Source organism: Nannobrachium achirus (assembly GCF_963921795.1).
Source record: "Nannobrachium achirus genome assembly, chromosome: 10".
Classification (NCBI taxonomy): domain Eukaryota; kingdom Metazoa; phylum Chordata; class Actinopteri; order Myctophiformes; family Myctophidae; genus Nannobrachium; species Nannobrachium achirus.
Genome location: NC_137819.1, coordinates 27,660,345 through 27,686,702, shown reverse-complemented (window position 1 = coordinate 27,686,702; position 26,358 = coordinate 27,660,345). Strand labels below are relative to the sequence as shown.

Below are 26,358 nucleotides of genomic sequence, written 5' to 3'. Positions count from 1 at the left end.
CAACATGTAACCAAATGGACCCTATGGTTACATTTGTACACTCTCGGAGTTAAATTAATTCCGAAGCTTGAGTTGTGTTCCTATTTCTCAATCACCATTCCTCCTCTAACCAACATTGTTGTATTTTTTGCTTTATTGTTTGTCCTCTCTTTAATAATAATAATGATCTTTATTGCCACCGAAGGGAATTGTGTCTTCACAGTCTGTTTAAACAAAGAAACAACACATAAACCATGTAACAACACAAACATATCACACAGACAGATCATCAGTACCCCACTACACACAGAAAACTCCTCTTAGCGACGGGGGCGAGATTGTTAAGTGCAGCAATGGCCGGGGAGACAAAAACCCCTGCTAAACCGAACCTTGCGCCACTTCAAGGTTCTGTATTTTCGCCCCGATGGCAAGAGGTGGAAGTAGCGATGCAGAGGATGATCAGTGTCATTTGTTATTGAGAGTGCTAAGCGTGTGATGGCCTTATTGTTCATATTAGCAAGTGTGGGACGTTTGATGATCTTCGAAGCAATACGGGTGATACTGTACTTTATCCTCTCTTTCCTTACTGTACTTTATCCTCTCTTTCCTTTCATTCTCTCTCCTTGCATTCTAAAATAATGTTCGAAAATTGCAGACATACAAGCTCACAGGTGTACAGTACATACAGTATATCGTCGTTGTCGGATGGAAACCTTGTATCTCCAAGTTTCAAATGTGTACATTCTTTCGCAAAGTAAAGCCCTCCTTCATCATACAAGGCCGTCGCACAAAAGTAGTGAAAACAGCAGATCTACAAGCACACAACGCCTTGCAGTGCGAGGCGTTGTGTGCTTGTAGATCGGCTGTTTTCACTAGTTTGAATCATTTTTAAAATGATAACGGATTTGGACATTCTCACCCGACAACGACGATATGCTATTTCTTATTCTTTAAGCATCTGCTATGTTTCATTCTATAAGCTCACACCGCATCACTTCATGCCGCGCTGCGAGCTTGTACATGTGCTACTTTTGAAAAACCTTGAACTACTGATTTAGAAGGCATATGTAGAATCAGCCTCAGGTCTTAATGGGCCATCCAACATTGTTTTATTTTGCTTTATTGTCTGTCCTCCCAGTCTCCTGGAGCAGAAGATGCTGGAGATGGAGACGCGGCACCGGGAGGAGCTGGTGACCCTGCGGGAGGAGAAGGGCAGCCTCCAGACGCTGGTGGGCCGGCAGAGCGGCGTGATCCGCGAGCTGGAGACGCAGCTGAGCCGCGCCACGGGCAACAGCACGGCGCTGCAGCGGCAGCAGCAGGAGATGATGGACACGGTGCACAACCTGCTCAACCTCTGCTCCAAGGACGGAGGTCAGTCCACGTTATAAATCGGTAGATCTCAACGTTTTTTCGTGCCAAGGAAAATGTTTCGTGCCAGCGACCTCCAGAAGAGAAGATTTGTGTTTAAAAAATATATATCGTCGTTGTCAGGCGGAAACCTCGTATCTCCAAGTTTCAAATGTGTACGTTCTTTCGCAAAGTAAAGCCCTGCTTCATCATACAAGGCTGTCGCACAAAAGTAGTGAAAACAGCCGATCTACAAGCACACAACGCCTCGCAACGCGAGGCCTTGTGTGCTTGTAGATCGGCTGTTTTCACTAGTTTAAATAATTTTTAAAATTAATAATGCAAAACGAACGGTTTTGGACATACACGGTTTTCACCCGACAACGACGATATATATTGTTCAAACATTTTCAAAAATACAAGCTTGTACAAGCTTTGAGCTTGTATATCTGCTATTTTGAGAACCACTGTTCTAAACCAATTATGTTTTTAGCTAAAGTCTAAAATGACATAATACACTTTCCCGGATTGAATGGCTTAATCAAACTATTAATTGATTATTTAAAAAGTATATTGATATTAGTAATATAATAAAACATTTTCTAGGTATTTCTTTCCCTACCTCTTCAATACAATATAGCATAAATGCTATTCTGGCCATGTGATTATGTAAAAAGTAAAATGTGAAAATGTAAAAGCCGCTTTTGGCTTAGAAAGTTTTAATAATCAATACTGTAGTTGATCCCTAGTAGAAAACCCCCAACCTCCGCTCCAAAGCGATACTGCAGGTTGGACAGAACACTGTGTACACCGACTAAATTCAAAGAGTTGCAAAATTCTTTCCCCATTGTTTTCCAAAATGGAATTTGAATATGTTTATTTCAATATTGTAATTTTTTTCAATTATTTTAACAAAGACCAGAACTAGGATGTACAAACAAAGAATTATTACTTCAAGATTGTGCGAATTTGATACATATTATTGTCACAGCTTTGATGCCATGTCCATGAACCCCTACTGAGAAACACAGAGATGCACTGGCTCTTAAACTTGTGCGTCAGCGCGAAGCCAGCGGGCTCAACGAGCTCGTTGTCTAGTTTTTATAGGAGACATTAATGGTTCTCAACGTAACCCGGTGTGCTGCTCTCCTCTGAGGAGCACTGTTCCCCTCATAACACAGCGGGCCGCTCTTTTCACAATAACAGCTTATCAAACCTCAGTCCATAAAGTCTCGACAAGTCGGCTTGTTGCCTCACTGAAATGTCAAAATAGCCACTGTTGCTCCTGCGTAACATCGGCTTTTCTTTCCTGTTGCTCTGTTCTACCCCATTAAGATCATGTGGAGGCCTGGGCTTTACCTTTTGGCCTTACGTTTAACCCTCTGGCCGAGGTAGCCCCTCTGAACTCATTAGCCTCGTCTTGGCAGTTTAACCACTTAAACCCTATACTTCGTTGACTGGGATCCCCCAGGGGTCTGTACGTTTCCCCCCCTTTCTTTTTCCCCTCTACATCAGATCTCTTCACTGAAAAAAGCCAATCTACAAGATAGATACCTTTATTATCCCAAGGGGGAAATTCAGTAAGCTCATAACCCCTTGTGAGCTTGAAAATCTGCTATTTTCGCCGAATGTTTGCCTATATTTTTGACAATATTAATGTTCGCCTGTAATGACATGCAGAAAATCGGAATGCCCCCAAACACCTCGAACTCACTTGATCCCGACATTGGCCCTTGAATCCCACTGGTCACAGGAGATTTCGCGTGAACGTCTGCGCTGGGGATCGGTTACGTGAAGAGCTTTGGTGGAATCGTTGGCTTAACCGTTTATCGCAGCAGAGCTGCAAAGCTTCGAGACCCCACACCCGTTCTCAGACGGGAAACGAGGGCATGTGTACGAATACGCGAGACATGAGTGCAGGGGTGTCACAAGGGGGGGGGGAGTGGGACTGAGTTACTAGGGCCCAAGGTGGAGGGGCCTTCATTATTTTATACTTTAGCTATTGAAATTGAATAGCAGATATACTGTACAAGCTCACAGTGTGGCACCGAGTGCCGCGCTGCGAGCTTGTAGATTGTGAAAATGTGTGCAAATCTTTGAATATATGTATTTTTTAAGCGAACATTTGTAACTCAAATTTTGCTTCTGGGGGGTCCCTGGAACTAAATATTTTGAGATGGTGGTCCGGCCATAATTTATTTTGGGGGTCCTCCACATGAAAAAGTTTGAGTACCACGTACATAGAAACATAGGTTTAAAAAAATAGCAGATCTACAAGCTCGCTGTGCGGCACTCGGTGCCGCGCGGTGAGCTTGTATATCTGCTATTTTTCAATAGTTAAAGCACAAAATGTGAGTGAAATCCTTGTACCCAGGGCCCAGAAGTTGGTGCGACACCCCTGCATGAGTGAGACACCACCGCTGGACACAATTACCACATGCTTTGTATTAATCTCACTGTGCCTTTTCTCGGCTTTAATGCTGCGTGCCATAAACATCACAGGCGGCCTCTTTTAGCACAGCAGACCATTCTCCAATGGTATTTGTGTATGCAGCTTATTGCCAGACGACTTCGGGGCTGCTATTAAGTGTGGCGGGCTCATATCCATTATTTCCATATTATCTCATGCGGTGAGATCCAAGTGAAACGCTGTTTAGGAGGCTATTTGGACCACGTCGTGTGATCAGATTTGTAGTCTGTCGTGTTTAATTTGTAACACAGCTTTTTAGGGCCTCATAGCCTACTTTTTCATTTTGCCACCTCAGTCAGCCATGTTACCTCCCTGTCGTCTCAAGTGTTGTTCGGGGTCAACAGAGCAGATCGCCCGCCGTGAACTGAATCCGTCTTGATTGGTGACCGCCATAGCGAGAGGCGAGGTGACCGCGGTTTTCCCGGGGAACCTGATCAGTGGGGGCGCGGGATTGTGGGGAACACACACCACTGACTATTACCGATGATGGAGAGGTTAAATAGCTTTATGTATTGAGAGGAACTCTTGCCGATTTCGTAAGAGACTCGTCGCCAGTTGTAAGATATTTAAAAGTTATTTGGGGCCATGATGATTGATAACCCCTTCCCACTACTAGACTAATAAGGATTTATATTGTCTGTGTTATTGTTTACAACCACAATTAGTCACGTGTGGCAAGATCGCAATTCTACTAGTTTTATAGTAGATTAGTGTAGGCTTAGATTAGAAGCATTTTCAGAGGTTAATTTAATGTTTTCCATTTAATGATTTCCTTTATCCTCATCTAATCTCGCGCTAATGCACGCAACTGTTTTCGCCAGGTTTTAAGGCTTAGTAGGCTTTTCAGAAGTTAATTGAATGTTTTCCATTTTAATGATTTCCTTTATCCTCATCTTGCACTAATGCACGCAACTGTTTTCACCAGGTTTTAAGGTCTTAATTATTAGTTGTTTCTCATAAGCTCGCGACCCTCCTTACCCATCGGCCCCCACCGTTGCGCTTAGGTTCGCCGGGAAAACCGCTGGTCGCATCCGAACATGGCTGCCGCTCGGTCTGTGGTTGGTGGTCCCGGTGGTCACCTCCCTCCTCGCCGGCAGCGCTGAAGGCTGAGCCAGCAGGCGCAGGGGGTCAGGGGTGACACCTCTCCCCAACCCGGGCTGAATAAGTCAAACTGTGATGGGTCCTGGGGGACAGCGTGTCCAGAGGTGGGGGGTGGATGGGTCTGACCATCTGACGCACTGACGACTCCCCCACACCCAGCCACACACACACACACACACACACACACACACGCACACGCACACGCACACGCACACGCACACACACACACACACACACTCATACGTACATGACACAGACAACAAAGCGTTTTCCCAGAAGCAATTCAAATGGAGAGGCACAGGAGCTCAGTTAGTTTGTTTACTGCGGGGGTGCATGGGGGGTTGGAGGGATTATTGTTTTCGTTAGAGGAAAGGGTTAGCGTCGCATGCCACAGAGTGGCGTCTGCTGCTTGCGTTTGGCGCCGTTTTGAAAACTGAACCCGGACGTTTCCTTTAATGTCAATGTTTCTATGTCAGTGGTGCTCACACTTTTTCATGTCAAGGACCCCCAAAATGATATGTGTTTGGCCACGGACCCCACCTCAAAATATTTAGTTTAAGGGACAGTAATTTTAGTTACAAATATCCTCTTAAAAAATCCATTACGGTGGTGCAGTGGTTAGCACTTCGCCTCACAGCTCGAAGGTCCTGGGTTCGATTCCCACCGGGGGAAGCTGTGGGCGCTGGGGGCGTGTTCCTCCACCCGCGTCATCAGCACCCACACCCTAGGTGGGGTTGGCGATAGGGCCTTTCTGTGGTGAGTTTGCATGTTCTCCCCGTGTCTCCTTGGGCATAGGCCCTCACACAAAAACATGCAGTAGTCTGGTTTCTATACTACCTCCCCCTAGCCAGCCGGGTTCTCCCCAATGTCCCCTGGCGCGGCAGGGGGAGAGCAGAAACCAGGACTACAGGTTAGGTAGTCACCGGGTGAGAAAATGGGTTGCAAAACCATGGGATAAAAAACATATAAAAAAAAAAAAAAAATCCATTCAAAGATTTGCACAAAATGTCACGACTTTTCAAAAATAGCAGATCTACAACCTCACAGTGAGCTTGTATATCTGCTATTTTCAATAGTTAAAGCATAAAATAATTAAGGCCCCTCCACCGTGGGCCCTAGTAACTCAGTCCCACTTTTCCCCCCCTTGTGACGCCTCTGCTGCTGACAGTTGCTCCGGGGTGGAGATAATACTCAGAGAGAGGAGGTTAAACGCTAAGTCTCTTGAAGCCTTTCGCCGTTTTAGCGTTGGTTTAGGGGCGTCTTTTCTTCTCATTAGGGTTTCGCTGTGACTGCGCCACGATGCCGCAGCACAGACTCCGGTCATAGTGAGTCATCTTTGATGTGGCCCCATGCCGCCATGTTTGGGTTGCAGTCATTAGCGCGCAATGAGCCACAAACTCTTATTAACCCATTTAGGGCCTATAATTATTGAATGCTTTAACCAGTGAAAAATAGCAGATATACAAGCTCACAGCGCGGCACCGAGTGCCGCGCTGCGAGCTTGTAGATCTGCTATTTTTGAAAAAGTCGTGAAAATGTGTGCAAATCTTTGAATATATGTATTTTCAAAGCGAACATTTTGTAACTCAAATTTTGCTTCTGGGTGGTCCCTGGAACTAAATATTTTGAGATGGGGGTCCGTGGCCAAATAAATATCAGTTTGGGGGTCGTTGACATGAAAAGGTTTGAGAACCACTGACATAGTAGTCTCTTAAGAACAGAATAACTGAGCACCAGTTGAAGTGAAAAGGACCTTTTCTTTGACGATGGCTAGCCAGATTACTGACAGAGAAACATAGGTTTTTCAAAAAACTTTAGGAGGATTCAAAGACACTTATAGAATCGGGTAAAAATTCTAATTTTCACGATTTTTCAAAAATAGCAGATCTACAAGCTCGCAGCGCGGCACTCGGTGCCGCGCTGTGAGCTTGTATATCTGCTATTTTTCAATAGTTAAAACATAAAATAATGATACACAATACAGTGTACCCGTTCTGAATGGCTTAAGGGTGATTGACCTCAGCTTTGGAACACTTCTCAACAATGTCTGGCTTCCAAATATGATTTTCTTTTTTTTACAGTGTACGTTGTATTATCCCTCTTAATGAACGGCATCAATCATTTTTTACAGCCGGGATATCCCAGAGTGGGAAGGTGGCGCGATTTTAATTCCTGCGATTTAGCTCAGAGCACTGCTCAGCTGGTGACTGAGAATGGCAGAGCATGGCATGCAGGGTTTGTGCTTTACAGTACGTATTATTCAGTGCTGTATGGAAAGTCATCAGACTGCCCCTATTAAAAAGCACTTTATGATCCACAGTCGTTCGACTTTTTTTGTCACGCACAGCACATTTTTAATGCTTCAGTGCCTGGCAGAATGGCTTCACACCTGACAGTTACAGCATGTTTCTGCATTCTGGAATAGCCAGCCAACTCAATGAACTTTTCCCTATAGTCATATGCATCTCACCACCCTTTTTCACCCAGGGAACTTGACTTCTTCAGGCACTGCTCAGCATCATACAGTAAATAAATATGCCAAATCAAAATGGTTGTAATACTGGCTACGACGCGCTCCACAAGTATTTAATAAGGGAAGTTAAAATGCACACCATTTATTGTCGATCTGTTTCACTGTTGTAGTAGAGCTGTTAAATTGTTTTTGATTTCGAAGCACTATACTTTATCTCATGACGAATAGCGAAAGTAGATCTGATAGATTGCCAATTTTTGCTGTCTGTAATGTTTGAACATGTTGAATTTATTTTGAAAACCTTTCTTTTTTTTGGGGGGGGGGGAGGCTATAATGACATGCCCTAAATTGGAAGCCAGTAGGGGTGTAATGATTTTAACAACGATACGCATCACAATACGATATGGTTGACGATACATGGACGATATTGGTTCATTCATACGATACGATTCGATTCAATGATTTAAAATCGATATAGTAACTATTTAGCAAAGAAATTAAATCTGTGTGAAACGTGTCAATAGTGCATGTTTTTAAGGGAAAAATATATTATTATGGATATAAATAAGTAAACACTATGATTCTCTAGCAAATACATGGACATTATATTTCAACACATGGACAAGCCCGCACCTTCACATGAACACAGAGATTACACACATGTATCGATAGACCAAGAGTAGCTATATGGAATGGAAAAGTAATTAAACCCCTCTTTTTAAATTTTCCTTCTTAAAATTGCTAAATACAAGGCACAAATACTTAGTTTCCATACAATCAATTATTTGCACTGCAAAACAATTCGATACCGATTATCTGCGTTGTAAAACGATACCGATACAATACAAAGCCAAAACGGTACGATATGCTTTTGCATATCGATATAGTAGATCATTGCACATTAAAATAGATTTTTCGATTCAGTCACTATAATCGTTACACCCCTAGAAGCCAGGGTTAACTCTCAAATAACTGGAACGCGCCCGAGTCGCGTTAGATTTTAACCACTTTAACCATTATAGCATGCTTTAACTTTACGGCCGGACTACACCAAAACATTTGCACATACGCGCGTACTGTCCGTGAAGACGCTCGCGTGTGCGTAAACGCTCCAGGCTACACCAAGGAGGGAGTATATGTGAGGAAGACCAGATAGTCTGTGTACAAAACGCATACGCCTACTTAAAAAATAGAACCGATCCTATTTTTAGGGAATGCGTATCCGTGGTTCGCGCTATCCCTACGCCTGGTGTAGCCGGCTGAATTGATATACATTGGATCTATCCAAAACGTGCATACGCGCGCGCGCCCCGCATACGCACGCATACGCACTGACGCGCGCGAAACGGCTTGGTGTAGTCCGGCCGTCAGAAAAATAGCAGATATACAAGCTTGTAGATCTGCTATTTTTGAAAAATCTTGAAAATGTGTGCAAGTCTTTGAATATCTTTGACCCGATCTTTGACCCGACTTCTAAATCCTTCCTCTAAATCAGTGGTTCTCAAACTTTTTCATGTCAAGGACCCCCAAAATTACAGGTATTTAGCCACGGACCCCATCTCAAAATATGTTGTTCCAGGGACCCCCCAGAAGCAAATATTTGAGTTACAAATGTTTGCTTTTAAATAGATATATTCAAAGACTTGCAAAGAAAAATCATGATTTTTCAAAAATAGCAGATCTACAAGCTCGCAGCGCGGCACTCGGTGCCGCGCTGTGAGCTTGTATATCTGCTATTTTTCAATAGTTAAAGCATTCAATAATTCTAGGTCTAAATAGGTTAACTAAAATACCACAGTGATCCATTGGCCTCTGTGGGGGAACCATCGCAATCCTCAGTGGTATTTGTTCAGTTCACATGGGAGCACGCGGAGGGCCATGACAGTCTGTTTAGCTCCATATCTCAGCTGACTTGGGTCCAGTGTGCTTGGCTCATTTGGCAAGGGTACTGATTTATGCAAACACCCCGGCCCTAGCTGGTCTTTTCACATGAACCCCCTACTGAATACGAGTCCCCGCTGAACCACAAAATATTTGTCTGTAAATAAATATTGGGACATAAATAATATTTGCAGAGCCAGGCGCGGCGGGGCTGTTCCGAGTTTCGCCCCGATCCCTATATACATACCGTCCAGCGTTGGTTTCTTCCTCCCCAGAGCGAGATCTTGAGTGACGATTGTGAAATGATTGTCCACGCTGTTGTTAAGCCATTTAGAACAGGTACACTGTATTGTGTATCATTATTTCATGCTTTAACTATTGAAAAATAGCAGCTCTACAAGCTCACAGCGCTGCACCGAGTGCCGCGCTGCGAGCTTGTAGATCTGCTATTTTTGAAAGATCGTGGAAATTAGAATTTTGACCCGATTCTATAAGTCTTTTGAATCCTTCTAATGTGTGTGTGTATGTTGAAAAACCTATGTTTCTATGACAGCAATCTGGCCAGCCATCGTCAAAGAAAAGGTCCCTTTCACTTAACTGGAGCTCAGTTAGTCTCTTCTTGAGAGACTACTATGTCAGTGGTTCTCAAACTTTTTCATGTGAAGGACCCCCAAAATGATATGTATTTGGCCACGGACCCCCATCTCAAAATATCTAGTTCCAGGGACCCCCCAGAAGCAAAATTTGAGTTACAAAAGTTCGCTTTAAAAAATACATATATTCAAAGATTTGCACACATTTTTCACAACTTTTATATACAAAAATAGCAGATCTACAAGCTCGCAGCGCGGCACTCGGTGCCGCGCTGTGAGCTTGTATATCTGCTATTTTTTCACCGGTTAAAAAGCATTCAACAATCCTAGGCCCGAATGGGTTTTAAGAGATCGAGTGCCAGAGCGTTCGCTCTTTGACACCGATCCCTTTGGCTCCTCTAATGCGCCCTGCCGCCTCCCAGCTTGAGGTAAATTGCCGTCTGACAGCTAGCGGCCGCCCTTTGTTGGGTTAGAGTCTGCGGCGCGAGGGCTGCCCTCTCGACCTGTCACAGCGTGAGGTTCTTGTCGCTGACACTCAATACTTTGTCAAAATGGCCGACGGTATTATACGCCCAATTGGGGGCGGCCTATACTTCTGCCACAGAGTTCCTGGTGCACAAGGTGGGGTCGGGGGGTGGGGGGGATCAAAGCAGGGTCTAAGGATCGCTGACACATTTCACTTTTCACTGACATCTCCCTCGAGTCAACATTCCCAACAGTGAAAACAACGGTGTGGAAACCGAGATGAGCCCCTTTCGTTTGAGAGGCGAGAGAGAGAGGGAGAGAGAGGGGAAGAGGAAGAGAGAGAGAAATCGGAAGGAATTTCCATCGATATAACAAGGGCTTGGTAGGTAAATATAAACCACTTGTTATAACAGGAACTCGAAATTTAGAGGTTGTAGTATTTTGTCCTCAGCCCCTTGCTTGGTTTCAAAATATTGCCGCCATAATTATCTACAGATGGAAATGGACACAGCTGCCTCTTTGAAACGGCCTGTCAGAGTCCGGGGCCGTCTCTCTCTCTCTCTTGGAGAGCGACAGATCACCCAGTTGATGAACGGCTTTACTCCTACTAATAAGTCGGTCACCCTCAGATTTTATCGGGGGCTTATGGGATATCCATGCGAGGCCTCTCCATTCAGCTTCTGTCTCGGCCTCTCAACAATATTCTCCCCTCTGAAACGTCGTGAATTATGATCTAAACCAGAGGTCTTCAACGTTTTCAGGCCAAGGACCCCTCAGTTGAGAGAGAGATGAAGCAGGGACCCCCACAACCTTTTCATAGATTCCATATAGTTTCATTGTTTGACAGCACAATCGTCACTGTATTTTGGATTCATGTCAATTTGTGTTTTCAGATATTTAACCACTTGAACTGTCATAAACTTGACCTTTCAGTCTGTAATTAGTGGTCTCTTTTTCCCCTCTACACCAAACCTCTTTGCCGAAAATAGCCGATAAGCTCACAACGCCTCACAGCGTGAGGCGTTGTGAGCTTGTAGATCTGCTATTTTGGGCTAAAGTTCTCAGAATAAGCCAAGGACACTATAGGGTTCAAGACAAGTGGTTAATATAAAAAAAGAAGAGACAAAAGCTTCTATCACACAAAGATTTGGTGGCCCCCATGTAGTAACTCTGAGGACGCCCTAGGGGTCCCGGACCCCCTGTTGAAGACCCCTGATCTAAACTCACTTGTTAGGGGTTTGATTCTATGAAAAATGTTTTATGTGTTAATATAATAGAAATATACCTGTACGAGAAAAAAAACGTTTATGATTTCATATAACATAGCAGACAATGATTTCCATGAATCCAACAGATAACTGTAGGAGGCTATCGGCGTTGTAAAAAATGTCCAGCTTTGTGATACATTTTATTCCATTTCTATGCTCGTATTTGCATACCACACAACTTGTTTATCTCACGCACATCTGGTTGAGATAGAACCCTGGAGAACGATAGTGCAGTCTGTTCTATCACTAACATGTGTACACCGTTCATTTGATCCTTTTAATACTGTGGCATTCATGCCTAGATTCTGACAGTCTCTCACCAAGCGTGCTCCTAAATATACCCACAAAAAAGCTATCATAATGTGACAGCATGCATACTGTAGATGGAAAAAAAGGAATAGTCGCCACTGTCATTGATAATATTTGTGTTACTGATGGCAGCCAAGAGACATAATTCAAAGAGCCTCATCGTTGCCTGACAATCATTGCCTTAGTTCTCTTGACAACACTTGAGACAGCGAATTTAGTGCTGACCTTTACAGTCCTCACACAGTCACACCTATCTGTACTATTTATAGCACACAACACCGGTCCAGGAACATTGTGATTGGCCGAGAGAGGCATGTGGTATTTGCTATAATAACATGGCTAGGAAAAATGTACAGCTCAAGTTTTTTCACAATATAGGATTCAGATAATACATCAATGAAAAGTAATAAAACGCTCAAAGCTGTGTCTTACAATGAATAACATCACAGCTTAAATATTAAATGACAGGTGGAAACCCTGTATGTCCAACATGGTGTGCTACGATCTGGATTCAATTATTATTTAGTCACTTAATACTTTTTATTGGTTTAAATGAAATATTTAACCACTTACGCAGTGTCAACCTCGCTACAGGTAAAGTTTTTCCAAAATATTCAGAAACAGCAGATATACAAGCTCTCACAACATGTTGCATCGCGACGTGTTGTGACCTTGTGGCTATTTTTGCTTCTTGTGTGCGACACTGTCATACGATATCATATTTCTAAGGTTTCTGCCCAACAGCAACGATACGGTAACCCTTCATTCACTTGCACTCAATTGTATGGTAAAGAATAAAAGGTCTCCCCACCAGGCACATGCACACATAGACATCAAAGGGGGCTTGAGCCCCTGCCCTTTTGTCCGTCTGTAATGAGTGCCCTCTCCAGACCATGAATGCGGTTTTTACTATGGTGAAAGAAATGCAAATGCCCTCTTTCCATGCCATACCTGAAGGCAACATTCAATAGAATTGCCTTGTCCAAACTCTCCTGAACTTGAATGCAGCATCTCATGTTGAAACAATTGCCCTCTCTATTTAGAAATCCATGCCGTTTCACCACATCTCTTGTATTGACTCGATTATGCTTAGTTCAGTGTTGTATAATGCACCGAAAATAGCCGGCCTCCAAGCTCACAACGCGCCGTGCTGCGACGCGTTATGAGCTTGGAGGTCTGCTATTTTCGATATTTCCACCAAAAGGCCCTTTTAGAAATGTCAGCCCCTGCCTCTCTAACATTCTCTGCACGTCCCTGCTCCCCACATGTTTCCACAGCGGTGCCTAACAGCACAAAGAGGGTGGACGAAGAGAAGAAGTTCAGAGACTGCGCTGACCTCTACCAGGCTGGCTTCCACAAGAACGGTGTCTACACGATACACATCAACACACAGGAGACCAAAAAGGTGGGCAGCCACATCTTCTTCTCCTCCTTTTTTATTCTTTCTTTTCTTTTACAGTCAAGAGCTCCACCGCAATGTTGAAAAATAGGCCGCTTTCATCACTTCGATAGAATGATGGGTGTTGTACAGAGTTGAGCTTGTTTTCTTTGAAACAGAGTGAGACTCAATCTATCGCCAGAGGTACCGAACTGCTGCTGGTACAAGGTGGAATACCTTGGAGCTGAAAATACACTTGGCAGCCTGGCTGGGGAAAGAGTTTAGGAGGGGAGAGTCTAGGGGAGAGAGGGAAGAGAGAGGGTGAAACAGGTGTTCGCTATACTTCAACAGTATGTGTGGTGTTGTGGTCGTTGTTTGTTTGTGTGTGTATCATTTAGTAAGTACCCTGTGCTGTGTGTGTGTGTGTGTGTGTGTGTGTGTGTGTGTGTGTGTGTGTGTGTGTGTGTGCGTGTGTGTGTGTGTGTGTGTGCGTGTGCGTGTGCGTGCGCGTGTGCGTGTGTATGTGTGTTCATTACCTCAATAGGATAAAAACAATCGTCATGGTTGAGGGTGTAATATATCTGTCTGTGTAAAGGTCAAGAGCTCCAAATGCTACAAGATTAATGGCTGAACATGCTGTGTGTGTGCGTGCGCGCATGCGTGCGCTTGACATAATGTGTGTGTGTGCCCTGTGTCTGGTTTCGTGGATCAGGGGAGAGCGATTGTGTCAGGGGTACTTCCTTAATTATACCCAGGCTGTGTTCCTGCGTGTGTGTTCAGCTGCATGGGATGGCTCTGAGGTGAGAGACCTCCCCCCCTCCACCCGCGGGGTCCCTCCCGTCCCCCTAAAAACAAAGGGCCACGACGCGGCAGATATCACCGCGCTCCTCCATTATCAGCTTACACATACACACACACACACCCTGAGGTCTGGGGGGTTAAGGGCCACGGTGCACCCAGGTGTCTCCTGGTATGTGTCCAGCCGGGCGAGGACCTCTTCTTTCATGTGCAGAAACAAGAGCCTCTTCCCTGTGATGGGGACCATCTCCAGAGAGCCGCTGAGGGAGAAGGAGACGTTGATGAACCACTTTCAACCGGCCGTCCCTATTTTAGGCTTGTCATTTTTCCACGAAAATGAAGTCAACAATGTTCGGCAAGCTGAAGTGTTCCATAAAGCTCACGAGCTTGGTTGTTTTCGCTGCACGGCAACATCGTACCACTAAGTATAACATAATTAAGGCTTATGTTAAACAAGTGAAAAAGTGTGTTATAATAAATAATGATAAAAGAACATAAAGGATAACAAAAAAAGAGAGTGAGAAACATCACAAAAGAGAATATAAAGATAAGAAAATAGTCTGAACAAACCCTAACTGAACAAAGCAAGTTTTAAGGAGAAGTGATTAAAAAGAGTCCATCTCATCAGGCAGGTCATTACAAAGGACATGGGGCCTGGTGAAATAAATGGTTTCCTGTGGAAATAAGCTTAGTCTTTTCATGGATCTCCTTTTAGTAGACCTTGTACCAGTGAACTGTACCGTCATGAAACTGTACCTTTTCCTATGCAAACTTCTAATAAAGTCTTCAATCAAAAAAAAAACAAAGATCCGCTGGTCTTTTGTATTGGCTCTACTCTAGACTTAAGGCCCTGTCCCAGGATCTCAGGCTACGCTCCTGCTCATATGGCGTTAAAACTTCTTAATACCTCTAAATGGTAAATGGTGCATTTATATAGCGCTTTTATCCAAAGCGCTTTACATAGATTGTGCATTACATTCACCCATTCACGCACACATTCATACACCGGTGGCGGAGGAAACCATGCAAGGCACCAACCTACTCACCGGGAGCAATTAGGGCTCTAAAATGACAAATTAAACATTGGCCAAATTGTCAAATATGGCAATAGCAATAGCTGATCTACATCTCACAACGCCTCGCATCAATGTATATACTCAAATATTAAATGTTTATAATAGTGAAACAGTCCATGCATTGAGTCCATATGTTCATAACCAGTGTTGTATTGGTGATTCATTGTTTGAGGGGGGACAGCACAATTTTAATGACATCACACGTCGCCTACATTACAGTTTTACAGAGTTAACAGGTCAGCCAATGGTCCATTGATATGCATACTGGCTCGTTCCTTTGTTAAATCACCTTGCTGTGGCACTACAGCGTTTGTAAATGTTGTCGAGGTGTGAACTTAAAGGTTGTTTTACATCGATGCATGTCCGTGCATGTGAGAGGCGTGACACTGCTCAAAAGAAAAGATACGGGACGGCGTCTACGCACGTGACCGGATCAATGCAACGCTGTTCATAACATCATGCAGTACTGACAATGGCTGTGAAAAGCATCCCAGAACATAACCTCATATGGTCTCTCCTTCCATATTTCAATCCCTCAATATGCTCCATAAATCATCTCCAACATCTTTTCTCAAGAGCTTTTGGTATGATTTCTTCCTTTCCTTCTAAATTATGTCATCAACTACTGTCACTTCTTCCCTGTCGTTCCAGTATTCTGTTATGTTTGGTAATTGCGGAATATGACATGTCGTTAAATAACTCTCCAGATTGAAGACGTTCTTCTGGTGAGGCTCCATATGTCTTCATGAGGGACACATTCTTGCATGAGATTCGACAGGCTCTAAAAATACGATGAGGTTCTTAAGTGTGCTACTGCCCACTTTGAACCTGCCATGCTTATTTTGGTCATGTCATTATAGGCAAACTTTCTTTTTTCTGTCAAGTTTACATAAGTTAGATATTGCGGATATAGTCGTTCTACAAGAAGGCCCTGGCAAATGGCCTGTTGTAAAAGCGATGTCATGTCTACCAAATTCATGCATTCGTGCATGTTTTAACATTATTCAGCACCGCAGTGTTTTTCAAGTTTCAGTTTGTTTGTCTAATGCCTCAACCTGTGGTTCGGGACCCCCAGGGGGGTACCCAAATTATTTTTGTGGGTCCTCAGATGATTAACTTAATGTGCAACGTTGTTTTCTCACTCAACAGTAAACAAACCAACATACAGTTTAAGTGTATAGAGGGTATCTGAACATTTCTAAAATAGCAGATCTACATGCTCACAACGCCTTGCGTTGCGTGGCGTTGTGAGCATGTAGATCTCCTATTTTCCACAATAGAACCATGTTATACAAAATGTAATGCCTCAACTCTTGGTGCTCGTAGGATGGGGGGGTCCCCAGTTAAAATATGATTATTTTGGGGGTCGCGGCCTGAAAAGGTTGAGAACCTTTTTGAGTCTCATGAGTGGCGCTTCGCTCACTTTATCAAAGTCGGCGTGGCCCTCTGGAAATAAACGCTAGATATTTGGCTCGGCCGAGAGATATTCACGGGACGGGCTGCATGGGAAAAGGGAGCGCTCTGGAAGCGGGCCATTCCAGAACGGCTCATTCATTGTTAGCTGATTGAGCCTGGGAGCGCGTTGGGACCGGCTAGGTTGAATGCAGTGCATTGATCCAGTTGTCCCCGGTGTGTAAGTGTAATCCTCCTCAAATTGCTGTGTGTACTGTGTGTGTGGCCACTTGGAAAACACTGCAAGGCGTTCATTGTGTTCCGTTGCCTTCATCACTGTGTGTCTGTGTCTTTCTCTTTGTGTGTGTGTGGGTGTGTGCACGTCCATGTGCGTGCGCTGCAGGTGTACTGTAACATGGAAACAGCCGGCGGGGGATGGACAGTCATCCAGCGCAGGGAGGACGGCAGCATGGACTTCCAGAGGACATGGAAGGAGTACAAGACGGTAAGACGAGACGGACAGGCCTGCACGCACACACGCACGCACGCACGCACGCACGCACGCACGCACACACACACACACACACACACGCACGCACGCGCGCGCACTGAAAGGCACGTCCAACAGACACTCATCAGTGTCAAATCAACGGAAGGACCACTTTCAACCTGGCGAAGGTTTTGCAACACAGAATGAGATTTTTGACCATTTTAAGCCTGGTTTATAAATCAGGCTTAAGTGGTCAAAAACAAGACACTGACACGAGAGAGAGAGAGAGAGAGAGAGAGAGAGAGAGAGAGAGAGAGAAACAAAATGATGGAGTCATGCAATGAGACAAACATCCTGTAGTAAAAACACATTTCCACCGGCAGATTTTGACAAATAGGCCGTGCTCCTTGGCCCAGATGTAACGTGCTGAAAACGGAGATGCAGGGTTCCCCTCTTCTCTCCGAGCCCATGTGGAACGCCTCAACCAGATGTCCGAGCGTTCTCCTCGACAGTAGCAGCTGGGGCGTCTGGAAACTGTACCCATGTGGGAGGAGGGAACCCCCATCATTCGTATTAGCAGCATCATTGTTTTTTGGCAGGCCTTGATGTCATCGTAATGACTGATTTTACACTTGGTTGCGTGCTGAAAATAGCCGATCTACAAGCTCACAACGCGTCGCAGCATCGGAGAGCAACCAAACATAAAATTACTCTTTTCTCCACTAGTCCCTCCCTAACAGTTTAGTCTAGTTTTTATGTTGTTGACAAAATTGTAAATATATTTAGTCTTAGTTTTAGTCATCACAGCTTAGTTTTTATTTCGTTTTCGTCAGTGAATAAAACACAGTCGACAAACATTTTTTGTCTTTTAGTCGACAAAATCAACACTGAGCAGCATCGAGACTCATTTATAATTCATCCACCGACTGCGTCATTTGAAGAAAAAAAAAACGAGAAACTGAGAAACGGAGGAAAGTGTCGACGCGTTTTGTCGTCGATTCATTACAAATTAGCCTTCGGTTAGGGTGTCGGACGCCCGCACCTACTGTATACGTCCGCCTGACAATGTTGAATGTCGTTGTTCTTCCTCTGTTCCAACAGGGAAGTCATTACGGCAGGTCAGAAAACATCGTTTTTGTTGCGTCTATATTGCACTGCGCCAGGTGTTGGCGGAGAACATCATCTGTTTGTCATTAAGGGAAAAGTGCGTATGTGCACGTTAGCATCGCTATCACACTGTAGGAATGGCGAGACAAAGTATTGTATTTATTCATGCTGGAACTAATCATGATGGAGCTTACAGTACAATTGACCCATGTGTGATTTTCCGCAAACGTACAGTATCACTGTCAAGTGATTTGGTTTGGTTAATGGCTGCCACCCGTGGAGTGCCTTCCATTGCCAATGGAACGGTTTCTCCTCCGTATATACCGTGATCCAGACCAGTCCTTGGGTCAACTCGTGGGCAGATGTTTGCATGCAATGAATATGATATTGTATTAATATAAGACTGCATCATCGTACCTAATTGCAGTCATTATGTTAATGAGAAAATCCCATATATATATTGCACGTGTAATGTTAGGGTTATACATTGTGCGTCTGAACTGATTGATGTTTCACTGTGTAAGCTCACTGAGAGAGAGAGAGAGAGAGAGAGAGAGAGAGAGAGAGGGAGAACAAGCTTACACCACTCAGAAAGTCATGCCAACCAGCAGGGGCGTCACAATGGGGGGGAAAGTGGGACTGAGTTACTAGGGCCCAAGGTGGAGGGGCCTTAATTGGTGCCGCGCTGCGAGCTTGTAGATCTGCTATTTTGGAAAAGTCGCGAAAATGTGTGCAAATCTTTGAATACATTTTTTTGTACATTTGTACTCACATTTTGCTTCTGGGGGGTCCCTGGAACTAAATATTTTGAGACGGGGGTCCGTGGCCAAATACATATCATTTTGGGGGTCCTTCACATGAAAAGGCACCACTGACGTAGAAACATAGGTTTTTTAAAAAACCTTAGAAGGATTTGAAATATTCAAAGACATTTCACAGTTTTTCAAAAATAGCAGATCTACAAGCTCGCAGCGCGGCACTGAGTTGTTGCTGTGAGCTTGCATATCTGCTATTTTTCAACAGTTAAAGTACCCAGGGCCCAGCCAGAATTTGGTGCGACACCCCTGCCAACCAGCCTCAGACAGGTGGACAGAGAGCGAACGAGTGCATTGGAATAATACAGTGCCATGTGGGCTATAAGGGTGACCTCATGAACCTTGGCAGACGTTAGCACGTTGCTAATATACCAGCGTAGTATTACCATATTGGTCCTCCACCTCTCTCCTTGAAAAGGCCGAGCTAGGTGATTGATAGTGTTTTATGGTGTGATTAATTTCACTGCGGTTGGTCTCCGTAGGCTAGTCTCATTGTTTTAATGTCCCTGGAAGGATTTGTAAATCTTTCACTCAAAACGAGGCAGCCAATGGTGCTGTTTCGTTCCCTTTCGGTAAAGGAAGGGAGAGCCTTTCTGACAGCGGGGAAAGTACACCGCATATTAAAAGTGTGATCTTACGACCGGCCAATGTTTATAATTACATTTCCAGAGCTGCATATTATGTGCCACAGGAGACTGCCATGTGGCTGATGTTCGCAAGCCGCATCGCCTATATATGCTCGGCATCTTACGAAATCAATGTCCATATCAAACTTGCACGGAAAAACATGTTTATTTTTTGTGCGCCCAAGGGGCCCTATGATTTACGGACGGATACTTTCTACATATTCAGCATTCATATAAAGGTTTTTACTTTTTTTCCCATTTTCTTTTCTTCTTCTTAAAGCGAACTCTGGGCAACTGAATCTGAAATGCAAAACGGGCTCTCTGTCCAACAATGTGACTAACCATCTCCATCTCTTTGAAAGATGTAGATCAGGTTCGCGTGTGAGGGGGAACACGGCGTTCTGGAGCAATACAAAGGCAAAACTCTGTTGACAGAGCCTGGACTCCAGAGCTCTCTCCAGCCAGGGAACCCGGGGCAGAGCCCCCAGTCACCGGAGGAGGCCTTCTGGAGCGAGCTGAAAGGCCCCGCGGTCATGAGCGAACATCTCGTCAGCAACGAGAGCCGTTTTAGTGGGAGAGACAGCGAGAGAAAGGGAGGCAGAGAGAAACAGAAAGAGAGAGGCAGCGAGCAAGGGAGAAACATTGAGTGATAGAGAGACGGACACAGACCAGACAGGACAGCTGGAAACTAAGAGAGGGAGGGATGAAAGAGGCAGAACGAGGCACGTCGCTTTTATTTATATGGCGCCCGATCACAACAAACGTCTCATGGCAATTTACATATAGAGCAGGTCAAGATCGTACTTGGAGAGACACCCCAGAAATTCCCCCGTGAGCGAGCTAGCACTTTGGCGATGATGACGAGGGAAAACTCTCCTTTTAATGGGAAGAAATCGTGAGCAGAACCCGCCTGGGCGGCCATGCATCTGCCTTGACCGGTTGGGGAGGGCGGTTGGGGGGCAGACAGAACCCCAAACAGACAGAGATGTAACAACAATAATATCAGCGTGAAAGGGTAATATGAATAATAAAGACTAAGATTAAAAGACTTACAAAGACACAGGGAGAGATTGCACACAAAGAGAGAGAGAGGAGAGAGAGAGAGAGAGAGAGAGAGAGAACGCTATGGACAGCTCCAGTCACTTTCTCTTCCACCCACACAGCAGGACATGCCTCAGACCAGTGGAATGCCCCATATTTACTTTACCCCCACATCTCACTTCTAATCAACACACACACACACACACACACACACACACACACAGACAGACAGACAGACAGACAGACAGACAGACACAGACACAGACACAGACACAGACAGACACACACACACACACACACACACACACACACACACACTCCACGCAAACACTTTCTCCTCCTCAGCCCCCTCACCTCAACCTCCTCCTCCTCCTCAGACAGCGCTGGTCCTTCAGACTGCTCCGTGGAAGCTGTAATATGCATCGTTATTATTACTCACCACCTCCATCTGTGGCTGCTGTCGCTGTCAGAAGCACTTTGCCTACGACTGACTGCACGAGAGGCCCGGTCCGATCGCATTTGAACCGAACAATAAAAGTGGGCACACATGCTTCTGTGTGAGCGTGCATACAGTTACAGTACACGGTCTAGTCGTCTGGAGTGGCTGTGAAAGTAATAACACGGTTCTTCTGAACACATGCGGAGGAGGGCGTCGTAAAAGCTGGTACCAATTTACACTCTCTAAAACACGCACGGCTACCCATGCTGCCGCCTCGGCCCAATAACATGCTTCACTGTATTATATACAACCTGCAAAACACGTTTTAATGTTCTAGGTGCCACTCAACGCAGTCTGCAGAGAAATGAAAAGGGCATGCGTGCGCGCACTTGTGCGTGCACGTGTGTGTGTGTGTACGCGTGTATGTGTGTGTGTGCGTGTGAGTGACAAGGAAAACACATCTCTGCAGTTCGGAAACATTCCTGAAAGTGGCCGTGATGGCCTAGCGCCCGGCCATAATCACATCGGTTTAAGCATCCGTCCTGAAGCCGGCTTTGGTGACATAACAAATCAAAGAGTCAGAAAGGGCTTGGAACGCGTCGTTCCTTGACAAAAAAAATGTATTAGAAAATTCCTCTATCCGATTTCAGAAAAGTTCCTTTTTTTTCATCTTTCCGAGAAAGAAGGAAAGCCAGGGAGGAATGGCTTCCATCCATCCCCGATATCCCTGAATTAAATGAGTGGATTCTCGGTGGTATTTGCTCGGTGATTATTCAAGTCAAGACCTTGTTTTTCAGTTTGTTGCCTCTGTTCTCCCGCAGGGCTTCGGGGCCGTGTCCACAGAGCACTGGCTGGGGAACGAGTATGTGTTCTTGTTGACCAGCCAGCGGCAGTATGCACTGCGGGTAGAGCTGACGGACTGGGATGGACACCAGGCCTTCTCCCTCTACGACCGGTTCCACATCGGCAGCGAAAAACACAACTACAGGTAACATCACGATACATTTAGGCCAGGGGTCTTCGACGTTTTCAGGCCAAGGACCCCTTAGTTGAGAGAGAGATGAAGCAGGGACCCCCCCCCCCCCCACAACCTTTTCATATAGTTTCATCGTTTAACAGCACAATCATCAGTGTATTTTGGATTCATATAAATGTGTGTTTTCAGATATTTTAACCACTTGAACCGTCAGTACTTAATAAACTGGACCTTTCACTCTATACTTACTAGTCTGCTCTTTTCCCCTCTACACCAAACCTCTTTGCCAAAAATAGCTCACAACGCCTCGCAGTGCGAGGCGTTGTGAGCTTGTAGATCTGCTGTTTTTGCCTAAAGTTCTTAGAATATGGACACTAGGGTTCAAGTGTTTAATATAAAAAAGGAGAAGAAAATGTATCACACAAAGGATTTGGAGGACCTCCTGTAGTAACTCTGCCCCTGTTGAAGACCTCTGATTTAGGCATTTAGCAGACGCTCTTAATCCAGAGCGATTTGCTATGACATCTGACATCATACATGCAATCCCTTTTATGCCCATACATGGAGATCCCTGTCTGAACCAGCCACACAGATATGGGCTGTCGTCCTCCATATATGGACATTCCCATATGAAGTCCTGTTAGATATGGGCTTAATATTGATGACACCAGGGATCTCCATATATGGGCATACAAGGGAATCTGTTAGTGGTTCCCATGACATCACAACATGCAATCCCTTGTATGCCCATACATGGAGATCCCTGTCTGAGTATCTGACATCACCGTGATGTCAGGGGAACAACAGTGTCAGGCGTTACCATCCGGACAGACGGTCAAGATGTGGCGGTTATTCTGACGGTTATTCTGACAGTAAACTGCGATCTACGGTCACAAAAACTACCGGTACTTGTGTAGTACTAATACTGCTACTTAAGGTAACTCTGAGAGTGTACAAATGTAACTGAACTAGAGGTTCGCGGCCCTTCGGGCCGCTCACATCTAGAGTCCACGCCCCCTTTTTTTTTTTTTTTTATTAAAAAAAAAAGTAAAAAAAAAATATTTTTTTTTAATTTTTTTTTGAAAAAAAAAAAAAGTTTTTTTGAATAAAAAAAAGTTTTGGCCTAATTGTGTTATTATTGTTACTATAATAGGCCTGCCAATGTTTTATTTTCATTATTTCAATGTTTTCATTTTAGCAACACACACACACACACACACACACACACACACACACACACACACACACACACACACACACACACACACAGACACACACACACACACACACACACACACACACAGACAGACAGACAGACAGACAGACAGACAGACAGTATCTTGCTGTGAACTCTAGAGGTGAGTGGCCCGAACTCTAGAGGTGAGTGGCTCGAAGGGCCGCGAACTTCTTGTAAGATACAGGCTCTCGGCTAGCTAGCTACAGGCTCTCGGTTAGCTAGCCCAGTAACCGTGGATTCTAGTTTGTTAATTCCAGAAGAAAAGCTTGGTTGCTGGTTGGCTATTTCTTCCCTATTCCTACTTGTCTTGAGAGCAGAGGGACAGAGAGGAGGGGAGGTAGCAGAATGCAGGCTCTCGCTGCTGCGCGCCCGTTGTTGTATGGGCTGGTGTAGGGTTACAGATCCATGGGCTGGGCGGACGTTAAGATCCCCTGGACTGGGGACCGTAACCTTGACAATAGGACGTTATAGCCAATTGGAGTGCTGCATTTGGTCGTGTCTGACTGACAAACAAAAACCGCTGGCTGCAGTTCTAAAATGTATGTATAGATGGACCTCACATTTATAAACTTTACAAATGGATACATTTACATGGAGGGTTTTAATGTGTACTACTACTACTACTATTACCACTACTGTTTTGTCTACTGCTAATAGCATTACCACTACGGCTACTACATTTAGCTCATAATTGACCATAAATTTGAGGATAGGGATGCCGGGGCCTTGTAATAAAACATAACAGTCTACTTGATGCATTCCATATGGTAGCCAGAATAGTCTGCCAAATTGTTGAATTTGAATTGTGGTCCAGTTAGTACGTGCGCTAGTATATACTGTATTCACATCATTTAGGCATCATGTATGGGAAGAATAAGTAACGTTTTGTTAGGCTCTTATTTTCTTACGGCTTGATTTCACGATAGTAATGACAGATAGAGCTACAGACAAAATGTGATGGGTAATGCCTTTTGAATGAATGAAGATTGAAACAACAAGAATAGAACAAGAAAATAAAGCATATTTTAAGTTTAAAAACATTATTCAGACCATTAAGATTTGTCTGTATGCTTAGCCGATACAGGCTTTCAAAGTGTTTCAATTCAATCACATCGCTCATGAATTACTGTATCTCCTTACAAACCCCGGCCTTCCAAATGAAACAAATCTTTTGTCATCTCCGCTGCAAACGCCTCTGACGGACATCTTGTCATTGTGCGCCGAGCGGGTGCAAAGCTTTCTGTTTTCTTTAGAGAAGGGTTAGGGCTAGAAGGCCTCACGCTATGGCAGATGCTTGGAGTCCTCAGATGTGGAAAATGACTGGAGACGGCAGAGGGTTCCCAGCAATCACTGGCTTCATATAGGAGATGGTCTGACAACTCCAATTTCATTGTTTCGCGCTGGATTCCCACTCCCCTCTGATAAGCTGTTCCTTTAGCTTCAGCTCTTTTCAACTTTGATTGAAAGGATTTTCTGCTTTGTTTTGCTTTTTTTAAATGTATTTATGTAGCGGTGGGGAAGGGAGAGTCCGAAGGCTTAAAAGCCTTTACCTCCGTAATCCTGTTCTTTAACACTGAGGTTCTGGAGAAGATGGCGGCGCCTGTGTTTTCCTGTAGTGGTGGGGGGCGCTCTCAGGACTTATTGTCAAATCTGATTTACAGAATTGTCCTTGATTAACCCATTTAAGCCTGGGCATATTGGCTGCTTTAACCATTGAAAAATAGCAGATATACAAGCTCACAGCGCGGCACCGAGTGCCGCGCTGCGAGCTTGTAGATCTGCTATTTTTGAAAAAGTCGTGAAAATATGTGCAAATCTTTGAATATTATGTATTTTCAAAGCGAACGTTATAGTAACTCAAATTTACTTCTGGGGGGTCCCTGGAACAAAATATTTTGAGATGGGGGTCCGTGGCCAAATATATATCATTTTGGGGGTCCTTCACATGAAAAGGTTTGAGAACCACTGACATGGTAGTCTCTAAAGAACAGACTAACTGAGCTCCAGTTAAGTGAAAAGGACCTTTTCTTTGACGATGGCTGGCCAGATTGCTGACATATAGAAACATAGGTTTTTCAAAAAAACCTTAGAAGGATTCAAAAGACACTTATAGAATCGTGTCAAAAATTTAACATTTTCACGATTTTTCAAAAATAGCAGATCTACAAGCTCGCAGCGCGGCACTCGGTGCCGCGCTGTGAGCTTGTATATCTGCTATTTTTCAATAGTTAAAATAATAAATAATTTTATAAAATAATGAAACACAAATTGTGTACCCGTTCTGAATGGATTAAGCGATGAAAGGTTCTTACTTGAGGGAGTTTCCGACTTCAAGTGTCAGTACTTGGTGCAGGCTTCGTCAGTTTTCTCAGAGGACTGGAGAAATGGATTTCACGGGTATATAGCCTACCTATCGGAAGGGATCGCCTGATTTGTTTTGAGTTTTGCGCAGGTCAGGTCGAGGTTTGCATACGTCCCCGGCAAGAAGGTCCGCTGTAACCCCATCTCTCTTTGCCTCTTTAAGTCTCACTCTTTGATTGTGTTTCTGGTCTGGAGTGCCTATGACTGACTTCATCTTTTTCCTGTGGCGTGTATTAGACCTTGGCAGTCTGAGATTTAAGTGCACATGCAGGGCCATATATGATGTTGTTCAGGGGGAGATAGTTCAGGTATGTTTATCTACTCTATCTAAAAGTAGGGATTTTTTATCTAAACTCAAAGCATATTTCACTTCATCAAAATGTCACCCCTCCCAATCTCTCTCTCTCTCTCTCTCTCTCTCTCTCTCTCTCTCACACGCACGCACGCACACACGCACACACACACACACACACACACACACACACACACACACACACACACACACGCTGACACAACACTTGTGCGCACTGCACTTTCACATTCCGACATACAGTACAGAGCCTCTGTGATTGCGCCTCCTCTCCTCTCAGCTTTTCACACGCATTTCACTGGCATTTTACTGTCCCACACAACCACACACACACTTCGTAACCTTCGGCACAAAAGTGCACGAGGTTCCAGCTTGTAAACAGTAATTGTTTTTGTCAGTTGTTGTTCTTGTCTTTTGGGGCAGAGA

The 26,358-nt window shown here is 44.5% G+C and overlaps 1 protein-coding gene across 1 annotated transcript in view; it reads left to right on the top strand.

The window, feature by feature from the left end:
* angpt1 (angiopoietin 1) overlaps window positions 1–26,358 on the top strand; it is a gene marked incomplete at both ends in the record, with an annotated part of 82,127 nt that overhangs the window by 35,507 nt on the left and 20,262 nt on the right. The window contains 4 exons of the mRNA XM_080735352.1: window positions 1,118–1,350; window positions 13,164–13,291; window positions 16,934–17,035; window positions 21,870–22,036. Coding sequence (XP_080591478.1) covers window positions 1,118–1,350; window positions 13,164–13,291; window positions 16,934–17,035; window positions 21,870–22,036 — 630 coding nt within the window. The remainder of the gene's footprint in view (window positions 1–1,117; window positions 1,351–13,163; window positions 13,292–16,933; window positions 17,036–21,869; window positions 22,037–26,358) is intronic.